The sequence below is a fragment of the Rhinolophus sinicus genome, chromosome 12, assembly GCF_057876585.1.
Source record: "Rhinolophus sinicus isolate RSI-liver-muscle chromosome 12, RSI-T2T, whole genome shotgun sequence".
In the NCBI taxonomy this organism is placed as follows: Eukaryota; Metazoa; Chordata; class Mammalia; order Chiroptera; family Rhinolophidae; genus Rhinolophus; species Rhinolophus sinicus.
This window is the reverse complement of record NC_142512.1, coordinates 45,879,214-45,892,256: the sequence shown is the minus strand read 5'-3', so window position 1 is coordinate 45,892,256 and position 13,043 is coordinate 45,879,214. Positions and strand designations below refer to the sequence as shown.

Below are 13,043 nucleotides of genomic sequence, written 5' to 3'. Positions count from 1 at the left end.
GAAATGTAAAAATTTCTAAATAATTCATGGGTTGCAAATGTCAGACACTCAGTTTGCCAGTCACCTTTTCAGCAAGGAGTAGCCAGGTGACCTAGTTCTAGCCAGTGCGATGTAAGGTTTTTCCTCCCTGATGAAAAGAGGAAGCTGTCCAAGAGAGGCACGATCTGCTTCTTAGAAAGGGAAGAAATGGATGGTGACTGCTGGGAAGGCAACTAATAGTTCCTACCACCTGAACCTTGACAACAAAACTGAACAGGAAATTACAGACCCATCTCAGTTAAGAACATAGATGTGAAAATCCTCAATAAAACATTAGCAAATCAAATGCCTCAGAGTGTAGTAAGTCATGACCTGATCACGTTTATCCCTGACTGTTAACATCAGTATGAGAATTCAGCAAGATTATTGGGTATAAAATCCATATACGAAAATCACTAGCACTGTTACATAGTAAGAACAATGTATGGAAAATGGAATTTTTAAAAATTCCGTTTGTAATGAAAAAAGAAACTTAAAGGTACCCAGTAACATATCTACAAGATATACAAAATCTTTCTGGAGAAAAATTAAAAACATTAGTGGACGACATTTTAAAAACCCTACACAAATGGCAATATTCATGGTTGGGAAATACTATATTATAAAGTTGCCATCCATTCCAAGATCGATTATAAATTTAATGCAAATCTAATTTAAATGCCAACAGCATTGTTTTTTTAAGTAGAATTTGAGAATATAATCCTAAAGTTCCTATTTAGACAGTTATACTGGACAACCTTTCAGATCCTTTTCAACCCTAATTTTTTTTTTTTTTCCAACCCTAATTTTCTATGCTCAAAGTATATTTCAGACAGTGTCCTCTCTTCCAGCACACGTAAATGAGTAACCAGTGAGGCACAGGGAAAAAGTACCTTCCGTTTCCTTTGTGCAAATCTAAACTAGATCCATCATTTTATAATTTAAAAGGTTCTTGGCATATTTGGAAGAGTATGGGTACGTATTTTAGAACCAGGCAGAAAGAAGGAAAAATTGTAATGTGACATAATAAGTATTTCCATAATCGTAGAAGAAAACCAACCTATTATTTTGTAATTACAAATTAGCGTTAATCCATCTCAGGTTGACCTATATGTCCTGCATGTACAGGTCATGGGACTGCCATGTTACTGAGGCTGCTTTGTCATTGTAATTCATTAAATGGGTATTTATTGAAACCTGTGCAACAAATTGTTCAGGTATTGGGGGAAAGTCCCTAATAAATAAGACATGGTCCTTGCCTTCTGATCAAAGTAGGGTCCTACGCTGACTGGTTCCAGCATTTGTGAGTCCATCTGTCCATCTTGGGAGTGGTGTTAGGGAGGAAAACTTTTCCACAGTCCTCTTAGGATTAGTGATTGGGGGCCTGCGAATTAAACGGAAAACTAACTGATTGAGAAAAGAAATGTTTATTCACACATGTATTTATGTGAGAACACCCAGAAAAATGTGACTGATTCAAATGAATGCTTACAATTTGGGGGCTTATATACCATTTTAATAGAGGAACAGGAGGGGAAGAAAAAGCACTTATAGGAAAACAGATGACTTTTATGAAAACCAAATGTCACCTTAGGAGAATGGATGGGAGATATGATAGTTTTGTGATAACGTCTGTTTTAGGCAATTTCTTATCCTGGTGTTTACTTCTCATCTCTGGTGATAAAGAGTCGATCTTCTGGTTGTGAAACTCCCAGGGAAGGGAATTATGACAGTTGAATTCTTTCAGGAGGTTCTACTTTTAGGCAGATAAGGGGAGTTTAGAGAAAGCTTCCTCCTGCGACCGTTGATTCTAAACTATCTGCAGCTTTAAAGAATCCTTATTCCATCGTGGCATATTGTGGTCCCCTTCCCTGGCCACAGGGAAGTGGGTCCTGAGAGTTGGACTGACAGTAGCTAAAATGTTCCAGTGCCTACTTAATAATTTGTAAAAAGAAATATCATTATCCTGTGGACCTGAATTCATGAGCTGGCAAAGCGAGCCAGATCACATTCAGAAAGTGCTTTGGTGGTTTATTACCCAAAGCAACTATCAGAGGGACTGGAAATACTCAAAGCGTGTATAGTCAGGTCCTACGCTCAGAGTCTGTCTTGAGCAGAAAGGATATTCATGGTAGGATGTTAGTGGCCCACAGAATTATCTGGAGGCTTGAGACTGGGCAGCTCCAAGGGTCCAGGAGCAGCAATGATGACAACCCTCTTTAAGTAGGATCAGACTTTCATTCTGCCATCACCACCAAGGCTGCCATGGGTAGGTCCAGATTGTCCCTTTATTCTTTTCTGTCACTTGCCCTGCCTGCAGTTGCCAGTCCTAGCCCCAGCAACCACTGGGTGGGGAGAGGAGCTTCCAAACTATGTTTCAAAGCACTGCACAATTTTATATTCCCACCAGCAACATATGAGGGTCCCAGTTTCTCGACATGATCACTGACAGACTTGTTATTGTCTGTCTTTTTGTATCAGAGCCGACCTAGTGGGTGTGAAGTGGTGTCTCGTGGCTTTGATACCGCAAGGCATTTCCCTAATGACTAGGGACGTTAAGCATCTTTGCGTGTGCTCATTGGCCATTTGTAGATCTCCTTTGGAGAAATACATATCTATTGAAATCCTTTGCCTATATTTTAAATTGAGTACAACATCTTTTATAAGTGCCATTTATCCTTTTATTACTGGCTCTCGTCTCCCAGGGATTATGAGGTTGGTCTGTCCTCTGGCTCTTCCCATAGCATCTGATACACTATTGGGTGCACAATACCTTCTGGCAGTTGCCTAATACATTTAGGACATTGCATTAGTACTAGTACATTAGTACATTTGGTGGTGGTCTTTGGGCCTTTGATCCAGTTCAGTTAACCAAATAAATGATATTTCTTGGCTTATCTTCAAAAATCCTTGTTTCAACTGGTATCCAGGGAAAGGAGGCAAAAAACTAATCAAACTCTGGAATAGTCCCTCTCCATAAAGCCTGTCGCCCCAAATCATAGAAGGGTGGGGCTTTTCTTCAGTCCCCTTTTCTTTTTACTTCATCTCCAGCATCTCTCTAATCCTTTCCCACGGAAGCCCGTGAGGAGAGGGAATCAGGGGGTGAGGGAGAAAAGATGGAGCCTATTTTTAGGCTTGTTTTTCAGTCATGAAGTGTCATGTTCTTCCCTACCAGGGCTGCTGGATTAATTAGGCTGTGCTGGCAGCTGCCAGTCAGGGAGGGTTGCCAGCTTCTAACTGTGATCCTGCCCTAATGCCTGTATCGATTTGCATGGAGAGAACATTTTGCTGTGTGGCCCTTGCCTTCCAGAGCCACCTTTCCAGGCCTCCAGTGACTCTGGACAGGAGAAAGTGTGGCATCCCAAGCCATGAAACCTGTTACTGTGGCTTGGGTCCTTCTTTTACATCTCCTCTTCCTGTTCTCCCAGGTCTGCCCCACGGTAAGAGTTCAGAGCTCATGTGGCTTTGGGAGAGCCCAACACAGGTCATAGAAAAGTGGCAGAGCCGGAGATTCTGATCTAAGAGTTTATTTCCATGCTATTTGGAAAGAATCTTCATGATGATTGTTGGCTCCTGAATATCCCGAGACAATCTTCATTCATGCAGAAAATATTTGAGTATCTGCTGTGTGCCAGTCACTGTTCTAGGCTCTGGGCATGCAGCCACGAGCAGAGCAAAGATCTCTGCCCTGGTGGGATTTGCTTTCTCGTCGGCAGTGACAGACAATGCAAGTGGTATACAGTAGCCACGGCTGGTAACAGACGATAGCCATGGCATATAAAAACGTTATCTATTTTACAATATTTAATCTTCTCTCTATACACTTACTATAGAAATGTTTAATATAATGTTACATTTAATTAATAATAATTTTTTTTATATATATGCTGTAAGGCACTTCTTCCCAACATGCTTTTTAGTCCATACTGTTTATTCTGTATTGGTCCCATCTCAATCCTTAAGAACATGCCAGGCGTCCTCATGCTGACAGATTGTCCCCCCCACCTCCCTTCTGCCCCCACAGCTACTGACCTCTTAGGCCTGGTTATGATCTTAGAGAACATCCAGTCCAGTGGTTTTCCCCCTTGGCTCTGCTTGACTCTGACGGATGACGTGGGCACGTGTGGAACTGCTCCTCTGGTTCTTGACAGCATGCTAGCTACCTTACGCTCCTGCTGTCCGAGCCGAGCCCTCCAAGGACCTGCACCAGGCGGGTCTCCCGGAATCCCAGCACAAACTGTTTTTTTAAGTGGCGAGATGGGTGGTGGGACCCAAGTTCAAGGACTTCCCGTGGGTAAAGCCCGGCGGTCCTGCCTCTCACGGGTGATCACTCTAATCCGGAAACCGCTCATCTCTTTGCTGCCCTAGAAAGAATTAAATGAAGCGCAGAGCTAAAGGCCAGCCAGAACCACCATTAGGAAGAGTCAGGGAATACATTACAGCAGCTGCAGAAGACATTTAAAGTCCTCAGAAATAACTGCGTGTGGAAGTGGCTAAGAACCATTAATTGACTATGATCCAATAATTGTCAAATGCCAGGTTTGGGCACAAAGAAGAAACGAAAGGTCAGGATATCCCTCTTGGACCAGTGGGAAGTGAGGATATGAAGATGTCTAGGTCCTTTTAAAAATCATTTAAGTGAGCTGCAGTTATTTGAGCATGATCTTAGCATTGACAGTGGCAGGTCTTCGGCACGCTGTGGGAGAACCCCACATGAAGCGCTGTTTTCATGAACTCGGAAGGACCCTTTCTGCTGGGAACATTTAGGTCCAGAATTTCCAGTTAAGACCATCATATTCTGATCCCTGTTGGGAAAATGAAATTAGACTCCATTTAGACCACATTTGGCCTAACGATGTTCACTACCTCCTGGGGCCAAAATATATTCCCCGATGCGCATAACTTGCAAAGAGAGATTAGATATTGTGGAGACCCTGGTGATAATCTGGATTATAAAGTGCCAGAAGCTTCTAATGGAGACGTGGTGCAGGTTTCGGTTCCATAAACCCTTTATGAAGTAGATAAACACTCTTAACCTGAGACCAGTTCAGATTATGTCTGCAGGGGAGCGTCCTTGTCAAGTCAATTGTAACTTAGGGAAACCTGGCGGATATATGAGAAGGTGGCAGTGACTATATCCACTTATGTCCAGGGCTGGGTTTCTCCATCTTGGCACTGTTACTATTTTGGGTCTGTCCTGTGCACTGTAGGATATTGGGCTGCCTCCCTGGCCTCTACCCACTAGATTCCAGCAGCATCCTTGCCGCACCCCAAACCCGCAGTCGTGACAACCAAAAATGTTTCCAGACTTTGCCAAATGTCCCAGGGGCTGGGGTGGGAGGGGTGCCCCCTCACCCCCACCCCCAGCCCGTTGTTGAGAACCTTTGCTTTAGTTGTAACCGACCATCCCAGCTTGGGACTTTCAGTGTTCAAACCAAGACAGTCCATGTAAACTGGGGTGAGTTGTTACCATTCGTAGGTTTTATTTCATACGAAAGTTTAAAAGTAAGAAACCAAACGTTTTGAAAAGTCTGTCTTTGGGAGGCACTGATTGACAAAGGCCCTTTGGGAAACACGGTATCATTCCATATCACGTTTTCTGATACCGTAAAGGCTGTAGAGACAAACATCCATCTTTTTCCTCAGCGTCTCAAAAGCCTGAATCGTGGTGAGAGGGGCCATTGGGAGGTTTGGTCCTGGCCAGTGGACCAAGAGGACATGGTTCAAGCCATGGCGTCTTTCTAGAAAAGAGGTTCATGTTTGACACCTAGTAGTGAGTTTGAGTGACAGCCTTCTCCTTAGAATTGTACGCTGTGTGACAGTATACATCATGAAAGTGACAGCAACACTGGGGACTAATTTAATTCCATTTTTGTCTGCAGCCCTGATAAATCATTGCCGCAGGGAAAAATAAATTTTACTTTCTCAGACGAAAATGATTTGAATAAAATGATGTGCTCTGGGGAATTTGAGGTCTGAGTGAAAGTCTACTGGTGGGCTTAAAATATTTAAAATAGCGTGTCCTGGAACGCGTTGCAAATGCCTCCTGCGCCTGGCCTGGTAAATGCCTTGGACCAGAAGGTGCTTCTTTCCAGACTAATTAGAAAAGTCACATAAAATCGTACCAGACGTCTTGCCTGAACGATTGTGTTTTTTAGGGTGTCTCATTGGAATGGGGAATTGATTATAGTGCTGTGTGTCCTGCATGAGTTGATGAATGAAACAGCTAAAATAAGGATTCTAGACTCTACAGTCCTGACCATTCATAAATAGGAAAAGTCTCAGCGTGAGCGGGAAATTGCCAGTGTTTTTCACTTTCCTTCCAGAAAATGATTGTTGCTTAGGAAGGAACTTCTACTGGGAGGCTTTTAAAATGATGTAGGGAATGAATTATGGAGGGAGGGGGGTTTGGGCTTCACCGTGCTATGCAATGAGGACCCTACTGAATCTGGGAAGGGTTGCAGTGTAGGCGGAACCCCACCCCCAAGGAAGACAATGGAGAGTAGGCCCTAATGCTTGTGGAGAGTCACTTATGTACTCTGTCTAAGCTAACCAATGCCTACTCTACTTTGGGGAGATCCTCCAATCCTGTTTCCATCCATTAAAAGCACACAAAAAACACTTGCTTGTGCGTGGAACCCACTTCTTCCCACACTATCCGTTACTGGCATTATTGCTTTGGGGTTGGGGGCAAAAAGGAGGGAACCCAGGAGACGTTTTGCTTATAACCATTTTTCCCGCACGCAAGCCCATTGCTATGTTCCCATTCTAAATGTCAGCGCTAGTTGCACTCCACCTTTCAGTGACTGAAAGAATAAAACATAGAAGCTATAAAAACCCCAGTTAGGAAGCAGCGCCTTCCTGGGGAGCAGTGTGAACGGAAGGTAAATGAGCAGTTACTGCGGAGATGATTTTATAGGAGTAAGACATTCTGCATTAGAGCAGCAAGAAGAATTGACCTGTGGATTATAAAACCGCTCCCTCCAGCTCACTTCTCAGCCCACCCGAGAGCAGTGGTCTTTGTCGGACACTCACCTAACTTCAGGGAGCTTTGATTTCCCCGTTTGTTTTAACCTTGATAAATGGCCAGAGCTTTGGGTTAGGTCCGGCCAGCCGTTGAAAATACATATTTGCCTTTTAAAAGGCAGGTCCTGGATATTGTCAGAAATAAGAGAAACAATTTGAGACGACATACAAGGTACACAGTATTTTACTGACTCTGGTTGTTGTTAAATTCCACATCTAAGAGAGGCTGGGGATTTGGGGTTCCAGCAGCGTGATGCCCTCCCCCTCCTAGTTATATCAGCTTGGAATTCAAAACTGCTTCATGGTGTTCTTTATAGCCAAATGCAGCCCTCAGAAGCTCAGAGTCTGCGTCATGTTCCGGGGTCTGATGTACTGCTTGACCTCGGCTCCCAGACGCTAAGCTGTACCCACTAGACTCGGAGAGAACAAAATGGTAGCATCTGGGAAGACAGAAACCCCAGGTTTTACTGCTGGGGGGAAATAAAATTATGCAGGCACATAGAAGGGCTACATACTACGAGGTATTTAAATACAATGTTTAAGGAATTCTCTGGGCCTGTACTGTGCAGTAGAGTTTGCCTCTGAAGGGAACCAAAACAAAACAAAACTTAATTAGCCCATGGTTTACAAAAGGCCTTGGGACCTGTGCCCTTGGGTTTTCTTTGTTTTAAGAATTTGTTTTCTGCAAATGCCTCCGTGGATCCCTAGTCCAGAGGCATGGCTCTGGCATTGTATTTGGTTCTTCCGAGGGCTGCCGCAACCAGTTGCCAAAAACTAGGTGGCTGAAAGCAACACATTTATTCTCTCACAGTTCTGGAGCCCACAAGTCTGAAATCAAGGTGTTGGCAGTGTTGGTTCCCTCTGGCAGTTCCAGGGGACACTCTGTTCTGTGCCTCTGTCCTGGCTACCTGTGTCTGCGGCTATCCTTGCTGTGCCTGAGCTTGTAGCTGCCTCACTCCAGTCTCTTCACACAGCAGCCTCCCCTCTGTGTGTCTCTGTGTAGCAAACCTCGCTCTCCTTTCTCTTATAAGGATACCAGTCACTGGCGTTAGGGCCCACTGTAAATCCAGGGAGATTTCATCTTGAGAGCCTTCACCTAATTACATCTGCAAAAACCCTGTTTTCCAATAAAGTTCAATTCACAGGTACTGGAAGTTAGGGTGTAGATACATCTTTACAGGGCACCCCAGTCAACTGACCAGTCATCAAGGGGCTAGGGTTTGTTTCTCTTCGCATCTCTAATGTCGCTGCTCTCTGTTGGCTTTCGTCCATTTTCAAAACTTCACTCATCTGGATTGTTACGCTGACGCCTGGCTCTAACACTTGCCTCTGTCCCCCCACTCCCCACCCCGTATTCAGGCTTAAACATCCCTTCATACCACTTTTGCCATGGCGCTTTTAGGAGACAAAGGCCAGGCTGGCCACACCCTCAAAACAGTACCTCTAAGGCATGAATTCCCATGACCTTGTAAGTCTAATCAAAGAGGACAGGCTTAGAATCCGATGCGGTCCCCCACACCAGGCTGTAACCTTTTGCCTTCACACGTTTGAAGACCACATGAATAGGCACAGAAAACAGTTATGGTAAAGACCAGAGAGATGGGGGAAGGGGTGGCTGCAGAGAGAAGAGCTGCCTCAGAACTCCCCTGAGTTCTCTAGCCGTCAATTTATCCAGAAAGATCAGGCAGCAGAGCGAGGCCCTGGACCGACTCTGATTGTCTTTTTTTTTTCTTTTCTTTCTTTCCTCTTAGCAAACTGCCTAGTTGGGCTAGAGCTGTTGTTCCCAAAATATTTTATGTTACAGAGAAGGCTTGGAACTATTATCCCTACACGATTACAGGTAAGTCCTTTGAGCAACCATTATGTCACATCGAGCAATAGGACATGACAATAGTCAGATTTCACTGATTTAGGGTTTTTTCTCCAAGCATGGGCTTGTGGGAGACCCCTACCATCTCCCCTTTGCCTTCATCCTTTTAGGTCAGTGCTCTCCCTAGAGGTGGGGGGGGGCGGGGAGTGGGGCATGAGGCAGGGAGGTTAAAGCTAAACCATTCCATCTTCCTTCTTAAAGTGTTGTCATAAATCACTTTTGGAAGAAGGAAAGTGAAGCTCATTTCTAAAGGTTTCATTACCCTTACTTCTTTCTGATTCCTCAGTAATCCCCAAGTAATTTGGGGGTGTGATTTGTTTATAAACAAGTTGTTTATGTTGACCTGTTGGTTTTACAGCCCCACCCCCACTCTCCCAAAACACCTTGGTTATAATTTACATAAAAGATTCTGTTGGGTCTCACTGCCCCAAAATATATTCTTTGCAGTTGGACGATATGAGAATCTTTAAGATCACTTTCCATCTCACTTGTAACAGAGATAATCTCCTCTATGCTGAGACTGAACTAGAAACTGGGGTCAAAAAATTTTGGTTTGGTTCCTGCCCTCAAACACATGAAAATTCCAGATCCCACTTTTGTATCGTCATCAGCTCTTCTTACTGGTTAGAAAAGCTGCTTTTCCACTTAGAAGATTTCCTGTGTGGTTAATGAAATGCTCTCCTGGAATTATTAGTCTTTAATTCTACTTTTGTAATGCCGACTCTTTGGATTTACTTAGTCACAAACCTACAGGCTCATTGAATCTTGTTTTACAGTCCTTACTGGCCCCACCACCAAAGTATAGGAGTTTCAAGAGCAACCGTGGAAACATTCAGTATTTATGAAAGTTTTATTTTGGGAAGGTTCCTAAACCACATGTTTAATAATTATAATGCACCAGTATTTGTTAGTTCTGTGATTTTATATTGCATACAAGCATGGTCTAAATCATCATTTTTCTCTCTCTCTTTTCTTTTCCCTCTTGTCCAAATGAACATCTGGGGCCAGAATACACAGTAAGTTTCATTTACTCATTTTTAAATATTCAACCTATGAGCAGTGGAGTAATTAGAACTTCCCTTGTACTTCTCATCCTATCAATGTAATAAAAATGCAGTGGTACCTCGGTTTTCAAACGTCTCTGTTGACGAACATTTCGATTTACAAATGCTGTAAATTTTATGGACGTACGGTATGTATCATTAGATAGTAAAATTCATGCTAAATTTGTAGTTTTAGGGGTTGATTTAAAGGTCTGGAACGGATTAATCTATTTTGCACTACTTTCTATGGGGAAACCGTGCCTCGGTTTTCGAATGTTTCAGAACTCGAACAGTCTTCCAGAACCGATTATGTTTGAAAACCGAGGTACCACTGTATAGAGAAATAATTCAGAATCAGAAATGTTTAAATGTTGGCTATTACAGTTATATAAATGCAGTAACTTGAATATTCTCTTTGTTCAAGAATATGAATGTTAATTTAAAATGCCTTGAAAGTCACTTTACATAATTAACTTTTGCTTGTATTTTTAAATAGCTTCTCTGCTCTACTTGCGATAGTTCATTGTAATAGCAGAACGGTTTCTAGAAATGAGGTATTAAAGAGATGGTGGTATTTATCTATGGAAGACGGGGTTTATATTTACAGGCTGTAGCCTGATCCTGTGTTAGAGAACCTTGAAACTAGAAAGATGTATGTTCAAACTATTTTACTCAGAACTCTGGATTGGACAGTCTCAGTGGCTTGATAAAAATCATTTAATTTCTTCCTGTCCTAAGAGCCAGTAAGAGTCATTACTTACACTTAAAAAAAAAAAAAAGACCCTATAAAATAGTGTTTTGTGGTATTTTCATTTGGATCATTTCCCCAACGGCCAACAGGTCAAACTGTCACTAACAAGAAAGTGGTTAATTAAGCTGTGATGGTGTTGAGTTTTTGGTCTTAATCAAAATTGCCAAAGGAAAGAGAGATGGTGAGAGAGATGGAAGGAAATGATTTATCATGGCCTTGGCATGAGCATGGTACCCTGCATATACATAGTAGGTGCTCAATAAGTAGTTATTGAATGAATTAAAAAATTGGGGGACAAAACGTAAAGAAATTGTATAATCTCATACTTGCCCCCTTGTGTTTGACTCTTAAGTATATTACTTGATCTCTTCTAGGCCCTCATTATGATTATGTTTTGTTTTTGTTTTGTTGTCAATTCTTCCCTAGCGCATCCTTGGGATAGTTTCCTAGGGCTGCCATAGCAAAGTGCCAAAAATGAGTGCCTTAAGACAACAGAAATGTATTCTTATAGTTCTGGAGACTGAGAGTCTGAATCAAGTTGTCAGCGGGATCATGTTCCCTCTGAAAGCTGTAGGGGAAGAGTCCTTCTTTGCCTCTTTCTAGCTTCCATGACTTGTGACAGCATCACTCCAACACTGCCTCTGTTTTCACATTATTGTCATCCCTCGGTTTCTATGTCTTCACATGGCATTCTCACTATGTCTCTCTCCTCTTCTTATAAGGACACCAGTTATATTGGATCAACCACCCACCCTACTCAGTATGACCTCATCTTAACTAATTGCATCTGCAGTGACCCTAATTCCAAATAAGATCACATCCCTGAAGAACTGGGGTTAGGACTTCAACATATAATTGGGAGTAGGGAGGGCACAATTTGGCTTGTAACACCGTCTTTCACTTTTCGGTTAATGTTCATTTATCAACCACCAATAATGTATAAAACATCATGCTGGAAGATTTCACTAAGCAATAACCCCTGCCCTTGGGGGAGTTACAGTTTGGGAATCACAATCTGGTGCCATTCCAGTCAAAGCCTGGGAGTCATCAGCGAGTCATGGGTTTTTCTGGAGGCAAGATGGGACAGGCCATCACTCAGCTCAGGGACAGGCTGGCACCAGGCCTGCCCACAGAACTGGAAGAACTCTAAGAGGAGTTGAATGGCACTGGGGCATCAGCCAGACAAGCAATTGCAATGCGAAAGGAAGTGCCCTGGCTTCTGGATTGGGGCCGTGAGCTTTAGGCACAGGACTACAGTCCTCAAGAAGGGGTACAGGCAAGAACAGGACACAGCCATCTGACACAGGTCAGGTGAGATGATCATGAGATGGTGGGTTGATAATGTTGCCAGCTTTAACAAGTAAAAATACCTACTGTCCTGTTAAGTTTGAATTTTCAGATCAACAGCAAATCGTTTTTAGTACAAGTATATCCCAAATATTGCATGGGATATACTTATACTAAAAGATGCTCATCTCGTATTTTATCTGGCAGTCCTATGGGGGCAAGGGTGGCAGTGGGGCAGAACTGGTCTTAGAGACCGTAGTACGAAACTCAGGTTGTAATCATTTCATAGATTTTATAAATGCCTCACCACTGTGCTGTACACCTGAAACTAATATAAAATAATATTGCGTGTCAACTATAGTTATATGGTCACAGGATGTGAAGTACAGCATAGGGAATATAGTCAATGGTATTGCATACCTATGGACGGTGTCAGAGGGGTAGTAGACTTGGGGGGGGGGGCGGTTATCAGTTTGTGAGGGGTGTAAATGTCTAATCATTATGTTGTTTTGTACACTTGAAACTGAAAAAAAAAAAAAATCAGGTTGTAAGAACAGGACACATTGGTAGGCCAAAGGTGAGGGAGTAGAGAGAATTGTATAATTCAGGAGCCTGTTCTGCAGGTGACGTGCTATGTTAACACAAAGGCCAATCAAATGACCGGTCAGAACAACATAAGTACTTCTTTCCTCAGGTAGGATTGGCTCAGGAAGTGAGGTGGAAGGAGGCAGAGTTGGAGAAAATAAAGTGAGAACAGCTCGATATATAACAGTCAGTATTTCAAGGAAGACCTATGCTAAGTGTCGCAGTTGAAGTGCAAATACTAGAAGGTTGTGAAAAGGAGAGCTTCTGCCTGGGGTAAATATGGGAAGATTTCTTGGAGAAGGTGGATTTGAGCTGGACCGTAAGAGTAGTGGAACTCCAACCTTCAGACACCTGCTCTTAGTCTGCGCAGGATGCATAGCAAAACACCAAACACTGGGTGGCTTAAACGACAGTCATTTATTTCTCAGAGTTCTGGAGGCTGGAAGTTCAGGATCAAGGATTG

General features: G+C 42.9%; 1 protein-coding gene across 1 annotated transcript in view; it reads left to right on the top strand.

The window, feature by feature from the left end:
• PITPNC1 (phosphatidylinositol transfer protein cytoplasmic 1) overlaps window positions 1-13,043 on the top strand; it is a 215,043-nt gene that overhangs the window by 111,965 nt on the left and 90,035 nt on the right. The window contains exons 4-5 of the mRNA XM_088802328.1: window positions 8,796-8,884; window positions 9,923-9,930. Coding sequence (XP_088658454.1) covers window positions 8,796-8,884; window positions 9,923-9,930 — 97 coding nt within the window. The remainder of the gene's footprint in view (window positions 1-8,795; window positions 8,885-9,922; window positions 9,931-13,043) is intronic.